A 17,760-nucleotide genomic window follows, 5' to 3' on the forward strand; every position below is an offset into this window, starting at 1 on the left:
CTGGAGGAGCCACAGTACTGCTGTGTACAAGAAGGCCTGCAGTAGACTCTACTTCTTAAAGAAGCTGAGGTCTTTCAATGTGTGCAGCAAGATGCTGGAGATCTTCTGCCAGTCTGTGGTAGCCAGCACGTTATTCTCCTCCGTGGTCTGCTGGGGAAGCAGTAGTGCAGTCAGTGACACCAACAGACTGACCAAGCTGATCAGGAAGGCAGGTTCTGTCATTGGCTGCAAACAGGACACATTTGAAACAGTGATGGAGAGGAGGTCACTGAACAGACTCCTTTCAATCATGGACAACCCAGAGCATCCTCTCCACCCTGTTCTGGACAAACAGCGGAGCTCCTTCTCTAGAAGACTCAGACAGCTCCGCTCCAAAAATGCCCGGTACCGGAAATCTTTCCTACCCAATACCATAACCCTTTTCAATAACTCACAATCCAGAAGATAACCTTTGCACAGTTTCTTTTTTTCTCTTCTTCTCTATTTTTGCACATTGCTTTTGCACATCTCTTTACTTACACTGTTTTGTAAATAGCTTTTTAAATTATACCACATTTTCCTTTTTCTTGTTTTTATTTTCATTTTTTTTATTTTTTTATTTTATATTATTCTTAGTCTTTTTTCCCCCTGTCTGTTGTTATGGTAACAAACAAATTTCCCACGAGTGGGATCAATAAAGTACTTCTGATTCTGATTCTGACATGGGCCAGCCTTCTATTTAAATGACATTTTCCAGTCTTAATTTAAGGATTTCAAAAATATACACCCTCTTTGGATATTTTGCTCCTATCATGAAATTTCGCTTTTACACAACTAAAATTTATAGGAAAAAAAACTTTAATCAAAGTCAAAAAGGCAAAGTAAACTTTATTGTCAATATCGATAATGTTTTCACATAATTAGAAATTGAAATTCAGTTTCTCTCAGTGAAAACAAAATCCTACATGTCAATAAAGCAAAATATATAAAAATTGTAATTGTTTGCATAATTATTAACCCCCTTCAAGTCAGTATTGAGTAGATGCACTTTGGCTACAATCACAACACTGGTTCAGTGTGGAAAAGTCACAGTTTAAAAAAAATGTTATTTACTAAAGCGATTAACTGATGGGAAGAACCTACGCAACGCAAGCACGTGATCACTTCTCCATAAATAAAGTAACGAGGATCAGACAATATATTCAAATGCGTATAGAATTATTTGACACTTTAAAATTTATTTGTAAAGGCTTAAACAAACAAGTCCTTTGGTGTTTTAATTTGACAGGTACAAACCGGAACTAGTTTGAGCTGACGTCACATCGATGATAGTTAAGCTGACGAACTGATCTGCTGCGCTAACATTTCCTTAACTAAATACCCCATTAAATGGTAAGTTTGCGTTGTTTATTCTAAAGAGTGAGAACAACACACGCTTTAATTTGTTTTTATAAACACTTCTTGGATCAATGCTAAGCATTTTCTTTTCCTAAACTGTTTTTATATAGGTGTGCTACGTTGATTCAGTTAATAAAGCTAACAAGTTAGCTTAAACTTGGTAGCTGTAACGGAACTGATGCACGGTATTTGGGCAATATTTGCACTCTTAAAATTGTTTAATTAATAAAATAAAAAGAGCGGATGAGTTATCGCGGGGTGGAGTGTGGGACGCTTTTCTTTGCCGTTGCCTGTGACAACGGTCAATTAAAGAGACAGGAGCCTTAATATCTCGCGTGTTCTGCTTCACGCGCTAAAATACACACACAAATGTCATTTTCGCGCTTTCAGTTTGCAACTGTGGCTTCGTTCAATGGAGCTCGACGACGAACTTGAGAACTTCATCAGAGAACGGAAGGCGCGGGTGGTTCTAGATAAGGCCAGCCTGAAGCAGGACCCTCCTTACATGGAAATAAAGGTGAATGAACATGAAAAACCCTTTAGTTTCTGAAGGCTATTGTGCATCAGGTAACAATAACAATATTTTAAATGCTTTATGAGACATTTCTGTTGGGCTACATTTGTTACTATTTTATAAAAACAAAGCAATATTTTCGGGACCATTTTGTGACAAAACTTACATTCTTAAATGTAGCCGCAAATTAAGTAAGAAGAACTGTGTTGTTTATTTATAAAATTACTAACACACAAAGTCATTCAAATATTGACTTAATAAATGTATGACATTAACTTTTGACAAAATATTTAAGTCCTGAATAACAAAATGAATGTAAAGCAGGCATGTCCAAAGTCCGGCTCATCATGTCTAAATCTCTACCAGCCTGCAGGCTGTTGTCATAAAAACAGTAACATGTGGCACTTTTTAAGGACCTATATCTATGATTTCTTGATTATGATTGGCTGAATTATGTTAGAGGCCGTTGTAAACCTGTGACAACAACCCGGTCTTCAAATCAGAAGTTCTCAGTAATTTGGGTAAAAATGTATTTTAAGTTTATTTCTGTTCTATGTGAAGAAATGAAAAGTTTTAGGGTTACGTAATTATCATTTGCTTACACGCTATAATTACCACAATAGGATGGTCTCAGTTCTATCTTTTAGTAAGAAACCAATGACCTGAAAAGTTCTGATTATACAAGAATAGGATGTTCCTGTTGTTCCTGATTAAATGACCCACGTTCATGTGTGCAACCTTCAGTTTCCAATAATAAAAAGAGGCTCCGTGCACCAGGAAGGGAGAACTCCTCTGTGATAGTTCACGCTGTGACAGACTGATTCTCCTTCTGCAGAAGTCTAGCAAAAATTCTCATCTCCTGTGTGGTTATTCTCTATATTAAGGAAAAACCCTGACAAAAAGTATCCCATTTGGAAAAATAATGAACCATTTCATGTTTTTATAGGTTTCACTCGTTTTCACCTCACCACATCTGGCCCTTTTTGCAAACACCTCTGATGCAAAGTCTCATGTATTGCATATCTGTGTGGAATTGAACAGAAATGAAAAAGATTAATGTGCAGATTCTGGTATTTTCTAAAAAACTGTCTTGCCACAATCACTTTAGGGGAAGTGTCAGAAGAATTGCACAGCTGGTTATAATAAAATGTGTTGTTTTTTTTTGGACAGACAAATCTGCACAAAGCTTACAGTGGATCTGCGGTGAAAGAGAACATCCCACCCAAATCTAAAGGTCAGGGAAGAGGTATCTATCAGGAATTCATTCTCCTCCTTACCTTGATGCACAAAAGCTTTTTTAAAACATCTTTTGAATGTTTGAGATAAGACTTTCACCCTTTGCTTGTCTCAATCATTTCTTTTCTCAGATGAGAGTGTGGGTCTGCCTTTAGGTGTGGAGTATGAGAAGAAGAAACACCAGCTGCAACGTGAGCTCCGGATGGACTACAGGCGCTACATGGCTCAGGTGAAAGTCACACAAGGTTGTCATTTAAGCAGGCCATGAATACATGTATGTGATCTTAGACGTCACTGTTGGCTTTGTTGTGTATCTGGCAACAGGTGGGACTGTATTGTAATTAAACTTTAATGACCCGCCCCGATCATCTTTTGAGCTTTTTTTTAAAGTGTTCCCAGTGGTCTTTTGACTATGATGATGCTGTTTTTACCCAAAAAAACAGGAGTTCGTTAGAAACTTGCTTACTTAGTTATGGATGGGACCAGTTGGGTGGAGCAACCCCGCCCCCCCTTCCCCTCCCTGTTGCTGAGAGCGCTCTGTTTAAGGCCAGCAGGGAGCTTGTTTTTCTCGCCCAGTGCATTTTCTGTCACAAATAAAGTATTTTTCAAACTGCTTTTTTTTTTCTTCTGCTCCTGATTCACAACAACTTGAATAAAGAAATACTCAGAAATGCAATTTTGAGCTAAATTTTCAAAATAAACGTCCTCCCTTATGAGAAAAACGGACAAGAACATGTTAAAAAAAAAAAAACACCATTTTTATAGGAGTGGGTCTTTAAGCCTAATCTAATTTTCCATATGTTAACACAGTTATAATTTTTCTTCTTTGTTTAATACGGATAAAGCAGTAGATATATATTTTTTCTGAACGGAAAAATATTGAACTGAGTTTTTTGTTCACTGCATAAAATCTCAAATCTTCTGTTAATGCTTCTGCAGCCTGAAGATATTTTGTGACCAATATGTGTTTTAACCATCGGATAATTCAGCACACAAAGAATAAAGTAAAAAAACAACAAACAGCTCTGTAATTTCCAAGTAGAGGAATGAGATAACACATTTTTACCAATCTGCTCTTGACGTTCATGATTAATCGTTCATGATTTCTCTATAGTTACGTTTAACAAAACAAACAACACATCAAGGTTTTTTTTTTTCCTGGCAGCATCCACTCGGAGACTCGGCAAGTATTTTTCCCAAACATCAGTTACTGCTGCAGAGGGATGCAGCCACGATGACGGAGGACTCTGGGTCCAGGGCGTCTGAAGATGATGGGGGCTTTTCGTCGGTGCTCTCCAGGCATCAAAACCGGCGTGGAAGACCTATAGATCTGGAGGAAGAGGATTTCTTTCAAGATGAGCTTCCAGTAGGCAGAAGGCGCCAGGAAACGGCAAATGAACTAATGGATGAGGAGAGCCAGGCCATTAGAAATAATATTAGGTAAATTAACTTTTTTTTCTTCTTTTTTTGTGATTTATTTCTCACATAAATGCTCTCTTTTCTTTATTAATTTGCTTGTCCATCTGTTTTTTTTCCATAATATTTCTTTCTTTATTTTTAGGGAAAAGAGAGAGAATGGAGAAGACCTCAGGAGAGATGGAAGGAGAATAAGAACACAGAACAAAAACGAAAATGAAAATTTTGCCACCGGTCTTATATTTGGTAAAAAATTCAAAATTGATAACAATTGAGGGGGTTTTCAAAGACATTTTAGGTTTTATATTAATTTTAGAACTCAAAATAAAGGATCAAAAATCCTCAGTATTTTTAGTTTGTAAATTTTTTCATTTCATTTTTAAACCTTTTAAGCATTTAATTGCTTTTAAGAACCTCACAAGTCTCTGACTCTATAGCCGAATAGCAGAAAAGCAGAAAGTCGTGTTTTTTGTTTTTTTTGCTTTTCCTTTCAATTAGTGTTCCATGTTTTATAGGAGCAGGAGATACAGACGAGGCTTTGCAGAGGAGGAAGGAGCGCTACAGGCAGGAGCTGCAGGAGCAGATAGCTGAACAGCACCGCAACAAGAAGAAGTACGTCCTCATATTCATGTCCAAATACAGGTGTTTGTACAGTAAATATTATAATATTATTTTTGATTTAAAACTGTCCTTGTCGCAGGGAAAAAGAGCTGGAGCTTAAAGTAGCTGCAACAGGAGCAAATGACCCTGAGAAACAGGTCCGTGACACATCTCAGTCTGCGGGAACACAAAGCTTGTTAACTTAAATGTAACTTAACTTAAAATGTAACCCAGCGTTTGTTTGGGTTCATTCTAGCCTGACCGAATCAAGCAGTTTGGACTGAGCAGGAGAAAAGCTCCTCTGGATTCAGAGGCAACCGGAGAACACAGATCATCATCTAGAACTCTATCAGGTATCGAAAAGAACACCAGCAGGGAAAGAGAAATTCCTCTTCCTCTCGAGCCGTCGCATGCTGCCTTCCAGTCCCCTCTGTTGGAGTACAGCTCTGCCCTTGGCTTAGGGGAAGGTGGCCTTTCCCCCTGTGGTCAGCCTGCAGCCCCCTTCTATCCAAGCTCCATGGATATTCCTAGGTATTCTCTTCAACTTTTCCCATTCATATTCAGTGTTTCACTCGTGTAGATAAGGAAAGCAATTGTAGTTTGTCAAAAATGTGAAAAATACGGTAGAAGCCTCTGTTTTAATGGGCAGATTTTATATAGTTCAAATGTTTTTCATTGATAAAGTACAGTTATGATGCTGGAAAATACTGATGATATATGAGGTTAAAAGTTAATTTAGAAAGTATTGGTATGTGTCCCACCAGGAATCCTTTGTTTGTTCCGCATCCTCCACTGAGTGGAGTTTACAGAAACCCATATATAGAACCTTATCAGTTCTACGGCACCAGAAACCCACCTGACCCAAACATGGCCTACTGTAAGTGTTTTTCACAGAACATGCTGAAATAGTTTTACCATCATCACTTCTTGGAAAGATTTTTTTCTGCATTATGCTACGCTCACACCTGAAGAACGTTCCAAACGCACGTTTAGCTTATGGCGGACAATCTGGACTGCCGCTGATTTAATTCTACCAAATCAGAATCATTAATAGTCAAAGTTCAACCTGGTTTACCTTTCAACACGCGTTCCATGGCCACGCGTTTTGAATGTGAAGCACGAAAACTGTCTCTAAAATATACACAGCTACAGTTTTGATTGGAGAATCCTGATAAGTGCTTTTTCACACGTCTACATAGACTTTTCATTGGAAGTGGTCGCTTGAACGCTTGTTGCTAAAGGTGGTGTGAACGTAGCAGAAGATTTAAGTTAAAAAAAAAAAAAACAGCTGAATTTTCTTTCTGAATTTTTTTCGTTCTAATGTGGATTTTCCTCCTTTTCCCAGATGGTCATCCATCTGCTCCCAGCGCGGGGTTTCCCGTGACCTGTTGGAATGTACCACCAGCGACGGCTGTGCCCAACCAGTTCAGCAACCACAGTCAGCACACCGAGCCCCCAACGACGTGAGTGCCTCATTTGGAATGAATTCATCGTCGTCACTCAGTTTCATTGTTTTTAGTAGTATGTGTTACCCTTCTTTTGTTAAAAGCTTGAAGACCATAAATTCAGAGCTCCATTTGCTCTGACTTGTCCTCTCCAGTGAATCGGTTGGACACTCCATCATTCTCCATCAACTCTGAAGTTGCTATGTTTGCCATTGAATATCAGTGTTGTGTCAGACACTAAACTACAGCTTTTCTGGTTTAAGGAAGAGTAAAAAACATCTCAGCGTTGTTGTTCAAAAAAAAGTCTTACAGCAGTCCTGGAATGCAAGGAACATATTGTTTTTTCCTAATTCTTCTTTTGAACTTGGGGAGAAGCTGCCATTTGGAATTTTCCAAGACAGTTATCTTAATGTTTTCTACAAATTTAAATTTCTCTTCTGGATTTCGATCTACACTGTCTTTCCTCTTACTTAACTCCTCCAGAATTGTTGGAAAGCTACTTTGAAAGATATGTTGCTTTTAAAGGATGGGAATTTTTGAATGGTGTTATGTGACGAGCTCCAAAAAGTGGCTTTCCTCTATCGCTTGCATATTTTTTTTACTAGAGTATTCTTCAAATTTAACAATGTAGCAAAGAGTGGGCCCAAGCCAGGGACTCATTGTGCCAGTCCCAAGCTTGGATAAATACTTAGGGGTTGGGTCAGGAAGGACATCCAACGTAAAATTATTCCCAATCCAAATATCCCACCTATCATTCTTAAAGCTGATTCGCTGTTGAAAGGAAAAGAAGACAATTGTAATAAAATAACTCATGAATCCCTGGCTCAAGCTGAACAAAACAATGTGACCACCTAGTGGAGGGGTGGTGAAAAAAAACACCTTTATTACCAAGGAAATAAAAACATTTTACTTTTGCCAATTTTTCTAAAACTTGCATAGACCTGTTCATCACTGCCAGGCGACCCAAAAATAAAATGGTTGCTATGGAGATAAAACCAACTGAAAAACAATTTTAAAAATGTTTTTTTTTTTTTGTCATGTGCAGCTCTGACCAGGGTGGCAGTATGGAAGCATATCTGTCTCACAATTAAACATGAATTTGGGTATTGACTCTTATTTTGAATTGTGAGACCTATCATGTACACTTCCATGGTGGCAGAGACGGAGAGTGAAGGGCTTGAAACAGCTGCTTAGCCAGTGAAGGCAGGTCCAAAGGTGGTAATGTTGGGGGGGGGGGGGGGGGGGGGTGTATGACATCAGAAGTGAACATACTAATCTTTCCAACATTGTGGTTCTGCCACAGTTCCAGCAGGCCCACCAACGACACTGTGGTTGATTCACCAGCTGGGAGCTTCCCTTTGGTGAGATCGACCAAGGATAGAACACTGAACTACGGAGAGGCCCTCAAACAGCAGGTAGTCATTCAAAGGCGATTGTTCAATTTATCATTACCTCATTTTATACCATGGTCCAGGTAAATACTTGATTCTGATTGGCTACCGGGTGTGCATTAAAAAGTGATACTGCACAGTGATAATGCACACCTCAAAAATGTTCCGATCACATAGCCTAAATGTTCTGTATCACTGCGCCGACTTCTTTAAAACAAACTATAGCTTCATCATCTGGACAAAAACTAGCAGCAAGAGGTGAACTTTCTCTCTGAACTGATGCTTTATTCAACCCATCATGACCATCGGCTTATATTTGGTTTAGCAGTGTTAAATCGTCATTAAATCTAGAAAAAAGTTGCCTCAGTGTTTGGTGTGTTGGCAGGAAGCTTCCACCAGAGGGAGCATCGATCTTTACAGCAAGGTAAAATGTCTGTAGCCTTCAGTACCAGTAGTTTGATGTCCTTAAATTCTTCAGACCCCTTCTTAGAATGCAGATAGACATTTTTCTCAGGACTTTGCCCAGATATTTTCTTTCCCTAGTTTGACCTCAGCCCTATCCCACTGTCCCATACAACCAGGGTTAAAAACCATGTAGGAGATTTGTGTGTTCATTACAGTAGCCTGTTCCTTGAAAAAACTAAAAAATCAGTAAAAAACAAAGAAAATCCAAACTTTTGTGTTTGGAATTGTAGCCACACTTAATTTGACGTTACATCCGATAAGAAGCTTAAGTGTCAAATGCAAAACCGAATTTCTAAAGTATTTCTTCATTCACTCATTCATTTTCTACTGTTTTATCCCTTTCGGGGTCACGGGGCTGCCAGAGCCTATCACAGCCAGTTGTGGGCGAAGGCAGGGGACACCCTTCACTGTTCACCAGTCTGTCGCAGGGCCACAAACACACACACACATTCACACCTAGGGACAATTTAGAGTTTCCAATTGACCTATGAAGCATGATTTTGGACGGTGGGAGGAGGCCAGAAATCCCAAAGAGAACCCACGCATGCATGGGGAGAACATGCAAACTCCACACAGAAAGGCCCCCCATTGATGTTCTGTTGCAGGTCCCCCAGCCGGGATTTGAACCGGGGGCCTTCTTGCTGTGAGACAAGAGCGCTAACCACTGCTCCACAGTGGTTAGCGCTCTTGTCTTGTCAAGTTTTTTTTCCTTTTTTTTTTTGTCCTAAGCATTTAGTTTTTTCTTGATAAGCAAATTTTATGACAATTTGACAAAAAATTGCGTCTTTTTTCTTTTCTCATGACAGCAGATCAAAACCACAGGAAAAACAGTGCTGCCTTTTTCACAAGGAAGTGAAGATCCCTTCATGTTTTGTATGTTTTAAGTAGATAAAGAATGAATAAATACAAATATAAATGAACCTGGTTAGCCTTCAATAAGCCATTTTGCTGCTTTTCTAAAGTGGCATTTCTTTTACATTCATATTTAATGTTTTTTGTGCAATTCTTTCCAATATTACAGGATTTTGGTTCTTTTATGACCCATCATAATCTTTTTTTTTTTAGTTTGATTAGAAACTACAATTAAATTAAATTGCTGAAAAACCTTGAAAATTAACCTTCAAACTGTTGGTGTTTGAACCCTGTAGAAATTATTGATAAAACCGTTAATTTTTCTGAGGTATTGTTTTTAAAATAGTAAAAAGTTAAAATGCTCTGGTGTTGTGGAGCTATGCAGAAATAATTTATGCTGGAGTAACAGAAATGCTGCATCTTAGATTCAAGAGCAACAGCAGAGGAAGCGTGTAGAGCGGGAGGAGGATGAGCGCTTCGAGGCACGGCTGGAGGTGGAGATGAGGACCTATCAGCCCTGGGGCAAAGGTGGAGGAGGAGCTCCACTGAGGGACAGCTCTGGCAATCTCATCGGTGGGCTCCCTTTTACAGAAACAGTGTTTTTATTTTCATTTTTTGTCGTTTTGCAGAATTTTGACGATTCATTTCCTGTCCTTCTGCTGTCCAGCTGATCTCCATCAAATGCACAAGCTGAATGAGGAGGCTTACATCAACCCAGAGCAGTGGCAGAGGAGAGCTACTGCTGGCAGGACGGTCCACCAAACGGGACAGTCTGATCCCAACGAGAGAGTCTCTGGTAATGTAGCTGTGAGCATGAAGCACAGCACAAGTGACCGGCTGCCCTCCATACGCTGTTGGCAGGTTTTATCCTGAGATCAGCGTTTATTTATATATACTTAATGTGGAGTCTGAAAAATGCAGCTTTTTCACACGAAGTCCTGTTTTTTTTTAAAACTATAGATTCTCTTTTAACCTTCTTTCCTAGGTTTCACTCGCATCCAAACGCCCCAGTTTGCTAGAGGCAATGTTTTTACCAACCAGCCCACTGAGCAGCAGCTGAAGGAGCAGGACCAGTACAAAGCGTTCCTCAAGCAGCAGGTATCTGCTCAAACTCTTAGTGTTTCCTCAAACTCTGCTTGGATCTTTCTGTTCTGTATCTTTATTAAGAAATGCGTGAAATGTTTTGTTTAATGTCATCTGCTCAGAATATCTTGTTTTCGGCCAAGCAGGAAATTATCCCCCCCCATTGTCAAGTTCTCTCGATGTGTTGGCAGATCGAGGAGAAAATGCGTCAAAAAGCAGAGGAGAGGGAACGAATCCGACTGGAGGAGGAAAAAGAGGAGAAGAGACTGGCAGAGCAGAGGGCGCGCATCCTGAGAGAGTACGAGGAAGAGCAGGAGAAGAAGAAACGAAAGGAAATGGAGGTGAAGAAGCCAACATTTAAGTTCTGAAAGTTAAATGTGTGTCTCAACATAAGAAGGTCGCCCTTCAAAGTTGATATATCAAGTTTCACATTGCTTTGCACCTCTCTCATGCTTCCATCCTCAGCAAAAGGCCAAAAACGAAGAGCTGATTCAGTTGGCTGAGCAGAGGAAGAGGGAGGCTGAGCAGAAAAGAAGGGAGATGGAGGAGAAGGAGAATGCAGCACTGAGGAGGCATTATGAAAGGGAGAGGCAGGCACGAGAGGAGGAGGTCAGTTCAAGGACTCCCCGCTCACTATAATCTCATCTCCATTCCATTACATACCCTTTGGTCTAATTAAGGTGTCAAACCGAAAAGCAGAAGAATACTTTTTTTTACTCTGCTGCTTTACTTTACTTAAAGATTTTTCTTTACTTTGACTCAGACCATAGTTATATTTTTTAATTCTTAAGAACCCACTCCGACCATCTTCTGATCTATTTGAAAAGCCTTCCCAGTGGTCTTTTAACTATGATCCTGCTGTTCTTTTGTTCATGGATGTATTTGACCACAAGTGGATGCATCAGAATGGAGCAGAGCAAGAAGTTTGAGGCCCACCCAGCATATTTTCTACATCACAGAGACCCAAACGCCATTTTCCTCCACTCCTGACTCACAACGATGTGAATAAAGAAATACTCAGAAATGCAATTTTAAACTAACTCTATAAATATATGTCCTTAATCATCAGAAAAAAAGGATATGGAAAAAAAAAACACTATTCATTGAGGGTTTTTTTAAGAATTAGCCAGCCAGTGGTGATGCTCTGCTTCAGTAAGTTGACCCCATTTAAAGGATAATGGTTAAAGCTGAAACCCCGGATGACAGTTTTGTTAAAAAAAAACCTCTGCTTTTCCCTTGTGGAAAGTTGGAGGAAAAAATGCCTCTGAGAACCAACACCTGTGTGCTGTAAAGTAAATTAGATTTATCTGTTGAAGGCTGTGTGTCTTCAGGTCCACGAGGAGCCTTTGCCTCCAATTCCAGCCCTGCAGAGGAAACAAGGGCAGCTCCAGCACCCCCCCAGACCCCCCACTTATGACAGCCAGCACGCCAGAGCTCCCTTGACTGTAAGTCTGTTTGTTATCTCAAGCAGTGGTCCCCAAGACACCAGTCTGTTGGACAACGTAACCTGCAACTTTTCTGTTTTATTTCTAATCTGAGTCTGAAGGAAGTTTTACTCTATAATGGAAAACTCCTGGATTCTCTCCTCCACATCCAACTCATTCTTGTCGTATGCCAAGTCGTTCGGTCACGCGTCAAAAATACATCCGCTGCTTTAAAATCAAATCCCCAAGCTAGCAAAGTAAATACGTAACGTATCTGGGACGTTTGTTTTTGTGTTTCTTCAGCAGGGGTCTCAGTCCGGTCTCCAGTCCCCTCCTGTCCCTGCTTGTCGGAACCAGCTCAGAGCTGCAGGTAACTTTGTTGGTCTGTACTGTGGGGAAATTCTTTCAACACTGAGATGGGCCTAAACAATGTATTGTGTTTTTTTCTTTTTCAGGAGCCTACAGAGATGTGTTCAGCGAGTTGTCAGCTTTACGCCACCAGCTTCGCAGCGAGCAAAAGAGACTTGAGTGTCGTCTGCGGCAGGACGACTGGGAGGAGCTAGAGTCTCCGATTAGCGTCAGGTCAGAGTATTGACTGAACTGGACCAAATGAGTGTGACGTCGCCTATGCAACTTTTGGCTCTCAATGAAATTAAGTTATTTCAGTCGCCATTTTTCTAAGGCATGGACCCGCCATGTTGGAACCAGACGTTGTTGGTAAGCAGTGATTGGTCTGGATCGGTCTGAGTCGACGTTTCTGTGTCAACCACTCTCTTGGAAACAAGACAAGTTGATCATTTACCACCACATTTATGTACCTTCAAGTCACTGCAGATGGAGTGTCTCTTGCCTGATAGGTGCTTGTGGTGAGCTCTACTCTGCTAGAAAACAGAAGAAGAGCATCATGTCAGCTGATGGATGCTCATAGAAGCGGGAAAAGTCAGATTAAGTTTATACCTTTAAAGTACTAGAAACATTTATTCAGAGCAGTTGTGAAGGGGGAAGCCTGTGCTTTGCTTTAAAAACAGCCTCTACTGGTGTTCAAAATGCATTAAGAGTAAAAGATGAAAGAAAAACAAAAATGAAAAGAATGAAACCAAAGGGGACTTTTTTTTCATTTCTTTTCAGATCTCAGGAGCGTCCAGCAGTAGACGTCTTTGACATGGCAAGACTGCGACTGCAGGCTCCAGTTCGGAGGCCGAGCTCCAGAAACGTGGATCCCCGAAACCTCCGTAACCACGAGTCCGCTCGGCTGGAATGTGAAGGTTATAGACGACCTCACAGGCACTGAGCTGCTGGACATTTTAGGCTGCCACTGATCTGCATGGATCTGTTTGTGCGTTTGCCAAACAGATGGAGAGTCGAGACTTGGGTTTTGTAAGGATGCTAAAAGTGTGACCAACCAGAGGATCAGGGACGACAGAGACTCGGATCACCAGTTCAGTGACCAAAGATCTACAGTTCTGGATGGTAGGACTTGTTTAAATCTCTTTCCCAAATATTCACTCAGCAGATGGCGCATATGAGAGGTTACTGTTTATTTTTATTTTGTCCTTTGTAAACTTTGTATGTACGCCCTTTGCAGATTACTTAGACCTCTCTCCGCCTCCCCAAACTAATCATCTGGTAAGACATTATTCACCCCCAAGTCAACACAAATAAACACAAAAAAAGTTTTTCTGCACTTCTGAATGTTTCATTTGTTTCAGAGAGGCAGCAGCAGCAGGGGATCTGACAGGGACTCCCAGCTGCGGTCAGAAAGTGCGTTTATGGGTGAGAGAAACCAACTTCATTTGCTCTAGTCATTTGAAAGGTTTGTGAAGATTATTTTCTGATATTTTGAGGATCCTTAGATGACGTCTCTCCAGAACCGCACACTCCAAAGCTCGACGAGGTCCATCAGCTGTCAGCCAGAGAGAGAAGGAGGCTGTCCAAACAGTCCCAGCATGCACCGGTACTCTCCCCAAACCACAGGCTAACGTTGAGAGATAAATACCTCCTTTTGAATAGTAAAAAAAAAAAAGATTTACATTTGTATATTTTATTTAGAAATATTCTTCAGTCAATAAATAAGGCTTGGAGACAACTGCAATGTGTGGGAATTACACAAAACATCTCACAGAATGTTTCTATGCTGCCATAAACAGTTTATAATGGTCTGAAGTTTCATAACCATCAATTTTTAAAAAAGAGTAAGAAATGTTAACTGAAATGGTTGAAGCAGCTGGGATTGCAACAGTTTCTTGACACAGTTTAGTCGATATAAATATCTTTAGTAACAATGCGTCTAATAATCTTGTTATCTAAATACTGAACAAACTGGTCCCTCGCTATTAAGCGGGTCATCTTTTACAATCTTGTTGTTTTGCTAATTTTTTTTCCTTCTCTTTTAAACAGTGTATTGTGTTCTGCATCCTGACTGGCTGTAGATCCCAGTCAACATTTTCCCTCTCAAATAGTACAAAACTGGTTGATTAAGATAATCTTAGGTTTTATTCTTTAAATTATTGAACTTGTCTTTCAGCTAATGTTTGAACTTTGGTCACAGAATTCTTTGCTTTTTCGAACATGTTTTTGTGTCGATGGATGACATACAAAAGGACAGTTAAGCTCAAATGTGCATTTCTGAGTATTTCTTTAGTCAAATCGTTGTAATTAAAGGGCAGATGAAAATATGCAGTTTGAAATCAAATGTATTTGTGACGTAGAAAATACACTGAGTGGGCCGGCAATAGGGAGAAACTCTGTCCTAGAAAATGACACAGAATTTTTTTTTTTTTTTTAATTTAAAGTGAACACGGCATAATCAGAATTAAAAGACCACTGGGGATACTTCTAATGTAGATTAAAAGATGATGGGAGTCGGGCTTTAGACAAGAGAAAACAGTGAAAATGTCTGTCTGAGAAAAGTGTGTAAAGTGTTTAGTGAGGGGTTCTAAAGCCTTAAAACATCTATAATAACTAAAAAAAGCAAAGATTTCAGCTTTTTTAAGTTCATTCTAAACTATAAAGCATTTTTTTGCATTCTATGACCCATATATTTATTTTTAAAGACAAACGCATCCCAGAAAAAAAAGTAAATTTACGATTTTTTTCTCGTAATTTAACAGTTAGGACTTTTTTCTATTAAAAGATTGTAAGTTTAAAAAATTGTAATAAAAGAAAAATTCTTTGTAACTGGCCCTAAAACTACATCGTAGAAACGCATGGATATGTTTTAAAAAAAACAACAACTTGTGGTTCTTTCTGATATTTTTAGTGCTTTAAATCCTGAATCCTTTTTCTTAGAAGACACTTAAAGTGAACCAAAACGTCTAAATCTTGAATTTTGAGCAGATCTGCTGTGTCCCCAATGTTTATTTATAAAGTTGACAACAATCTAAACCAGATGTGTTTGGTGCTGCTTCACTGACAGCGATGGGGTTGAATTAAAGCAGAAATTTGCTCCTTTAAATAATTAATCCAAACAGACGGATTCTGAACGTCACAGCAACAGTCCTGTCATTCCTCTGGCGTTGTTGGTCTTTCTGTGCACTTAAATGTCATCAGTCTTTTAGAGAGATTTTTCTTATAAAAAGTTGAGGTTTCACCCGCCACAATAAAATGAAAATTTCAAAATATTGGTTCACATTTGATTATTTTACGACAGGATTAATGATGGATGTCCAGCAGTTGTATCCCTGACATTACTCCACTGTGGTGCTCTTGAGCAAAGCCCTGGATTCATATTTCTGTTGCTGTGCACCTGATATTGTACTGACCTTATTTGCTGGATAATGGAAAGTGAAGGTTTCTTGGAATTGAAAGAGTATATACTCTGTTATTTACTGGCTGTGAGCTTATTCGATAAAAGCATTGGACTTATGCTCTGAAAAGACATTTACCTAATTGCTGTGTTTTTTTTTTTTGTGTAAATCTTTCTTGTAACCTGCAGGAACGAGCCGTCTCCAGGCATCTCAGCGGCCGTCGGAATGACTGCTCTTCCCACTCAGGCTACAGGCCACAGCGGGAAGCAGAGGAAGGTGGCGAGTGGAGGATCCGGAACATGACAAGACGTCTGACGGCCTTTAATCGCCCTGGAAATGCTGATGCTCCAAGTTCAGCAGAAACTCAGATCTCTGGACGCAGCCTGGATCTTCAGACACGCTGAAACGTCTGGACTGGCCTCAGAAGAGAGACTCTGTCCTCCTGCACCCTGGAGGAGCTTCACACAAGTCTGTCCTTTTCTACTGGACATGGTTGGTTTTACTTTTGAAGGATGTCTATGAATGTTGCGTAAAAAACTAGGGTTTGTACTTTATATAAAGATAAACATCCTAATCTTATCCCATAGTGGGAACTATTAGTACGTTTTAATGTTACTTTATTACTACTGATTAAATTATATTTTTAATAAAGTCTATATTTTATGTTGTTTTATGTCGTTTCGCTTCCTTTTCATTCAAATATTCTTGTGGCTCCACAAATTCTTTTAACCTTTAATCCTAAAGTCTTTTCGGAGCATCAATGTGCCATTTCACTTTACAAACACTCTTGACCATTAAAGACTCTTTGGTGTTTCCAATTTGTAACTCCTCAGATGAAGGATGTCCAGATGACTGAACAGCTTCAGCTGAGGTGATCAGGGAGGTACTTGGTGTTTCATCTGGAATGAGGAGAGTAGACAAGAAGACCTGGTGGAGGAATGAGGAAAAAATTTGCTAAGAAAAAATGGAACGCTGAGAACAGAAGACAGGAGATGCAGCATGAGGTGAAGGTGAAGGTGGCAAAAACCACGCAAAGGGCGTATGAGGACTTGTATGACAGATTGGACACAAAGGAGGGAGAGGTGGATGTGTACAGGGAGGGAAAGATGTTCAGCTGGTTACGAGGATTAAGAACAGGGATGGAAATGTGTTGACAGGTTCCACAAGTGGAAGGGGAACATGGAAGACCTGAGGAATGAGGGAGATGTCGGAGAACACAGAGTAGAAAAAGTGGCTGTAGTAGAGCAGGAAGTAGTAAAGATCAGTAGTGAGGAAGGCAATGAGGAAGATGACAGCATACCCATGAAGGTATGGAGGAATTTAAGGGATAGGGGTAGAGTTTCTGAACCATTAGGATGGTTTGGACACATTGAGTAGAGAAAGGACTTTGATGAAGACTAAATGGAGGTTCATAGATGTAGAAAAGACTGGATGGAGGCACATTGGGTTTTGATTGGCTATTGATCTTTCAATCAATGTCTTCCAAGTTGTGTCTCCTGTACAGAATATGTTCAGTTTGACAAATTTCCATAAATCTTTGATAAGATTTTTGTTTTCAGTCTTTAAAGCTGGACTTATCTTTTTATGACAGTTTGAACTTTAAAAGTTGGAGAGAGAGAGAGAAGTGTAAAAATGTTCATGTCTGAATAAAGTGTCTAAGCCGGTGTAGTGAGGAGTTTTACAGCCTCTTTTACAGGTTTCATCTATTGCAGGTTGTGTTTATAATTTGATTTTGAACAATGTATTTCTAAAATAGATTATATTTGCAAATATAATCTAAATCAAAAACTCATTTTACCTAATCTGGCTCAATTTCTTTGGACACCCCTGCCCTAATATGGTTGGTATCCTGCCTGTTGAGTCTCAACAGAGCATCGTGTTGAGGGAAAACCATGTAAAACCTCTTGTGTTTTTGCAGCTAGACAGTAAAGGTTGTTGTTAAAATTGTGTTGAGCTAAGCTTTGTGGAGACCAACTTTTGGTGCTTTAGAAAACCCACTGAAGGAAAACGTGGCTGGAAGGCAGTTTTATTCTTATTTCATTGAGGCTTTATGGGGTTGGTGCATTGTTCAAGGCCTGTTCAGTAGCTCCAGGAAACATTACTAAACTACAACCTCGGTGTGTTTGCTTTTTGCTGCAATGTGGGGGGAATCCAGAGCGTCGTGCATGAAATCTGACCCGGGGGGGAAACTTCTACTAACAATCTCTCAAA

The 17,760-nt window shown here is 39.8% G+C and overlaps 1 protein-coding gene across 9 annotated transcripts; it reads left to right on the top strand.

The window, feature by feature from the left end:
- The first annotated feature begins 1,264 nt into the window (after positions 1-1,264).
- Positions 1,265-17,213, top strand: LOC101155610 (centrosome and spindle pole associated protein 1). 9 transcript variants are annotated; one of them, XR_002291037.1, is made up of 28 exons: positions 1,265-1,371; positions 1,768-1,894; positions 3,062-3,137; positions 3,259-3,356; positions 4,293-4,567; positions 4,689-4,789; positions 5,059-5,155; positions 5,244-5,301; positions 5,400-5,674; positions 5,908-6,020; positions 6,489-6,606; positions 7,892-8,003; positions 8,365-8,403; positions 9,722-9,869; positions 9,964-10,092; positions 10,282-10,394; positions 10,571-10,720; positions 10,845-10,988; positions 11,696-11,824; positions 12,107-12,173; positions 12,259-12,385; positions 12,932-13,068; positions 13,157-13,273; positions 13,389-13,429; positions 13,513-13,576; positions 13,648-13,757; positions 15,738-16,041; positions 16,383-17,213. XR_002291037.1 is itself a non-coding variant. In XM_020706745.1 (27 exons), the coding sequence occupies exons 2-27, from the start codon at positions 1,790-1,792 to the stop codon at positions 15,951-15,953; spliced, it is 3,159 nt and encodes a 1,052-aa protein (XP_020562404.1). In that variant the 5' UTR covers positions 1,265-1,371; positions 1,768-1,789; the 3' UTR covers positions 15,954-16,222. The 9 variants fall into 9 exon arrangements, 8 of the variants coding, with proteins under 8 accessions (XP_020562404.1, XP_020562406.1, XP_020562407.1 ...); XM_020706745.1 differs by lacking the exon at positions 16,383-17,213 and having other exon boundaries at positions 15,738-16,222; XM_020706747.1 differs by lacking the exon at positions 16,383-17,213 and having other exon boundaries at positions 13,657-13,757; positions 15,738-16,222.
- Positions 17,214-17,760: the final 547 nt, after the last annotated feature.

Source organism: Oryzias latipes, chromosome 10 (assembly GCF_002234675.1).
Source record: "Oryzias latipes chromosome 10, ASM223467v1".
Lineage (NCBI taxonomy): Eukaryota > Metazoa > Chordata > Actinopteri > Beloniformes > Adrianichthyidae > Oryzias > Oryzias latipes.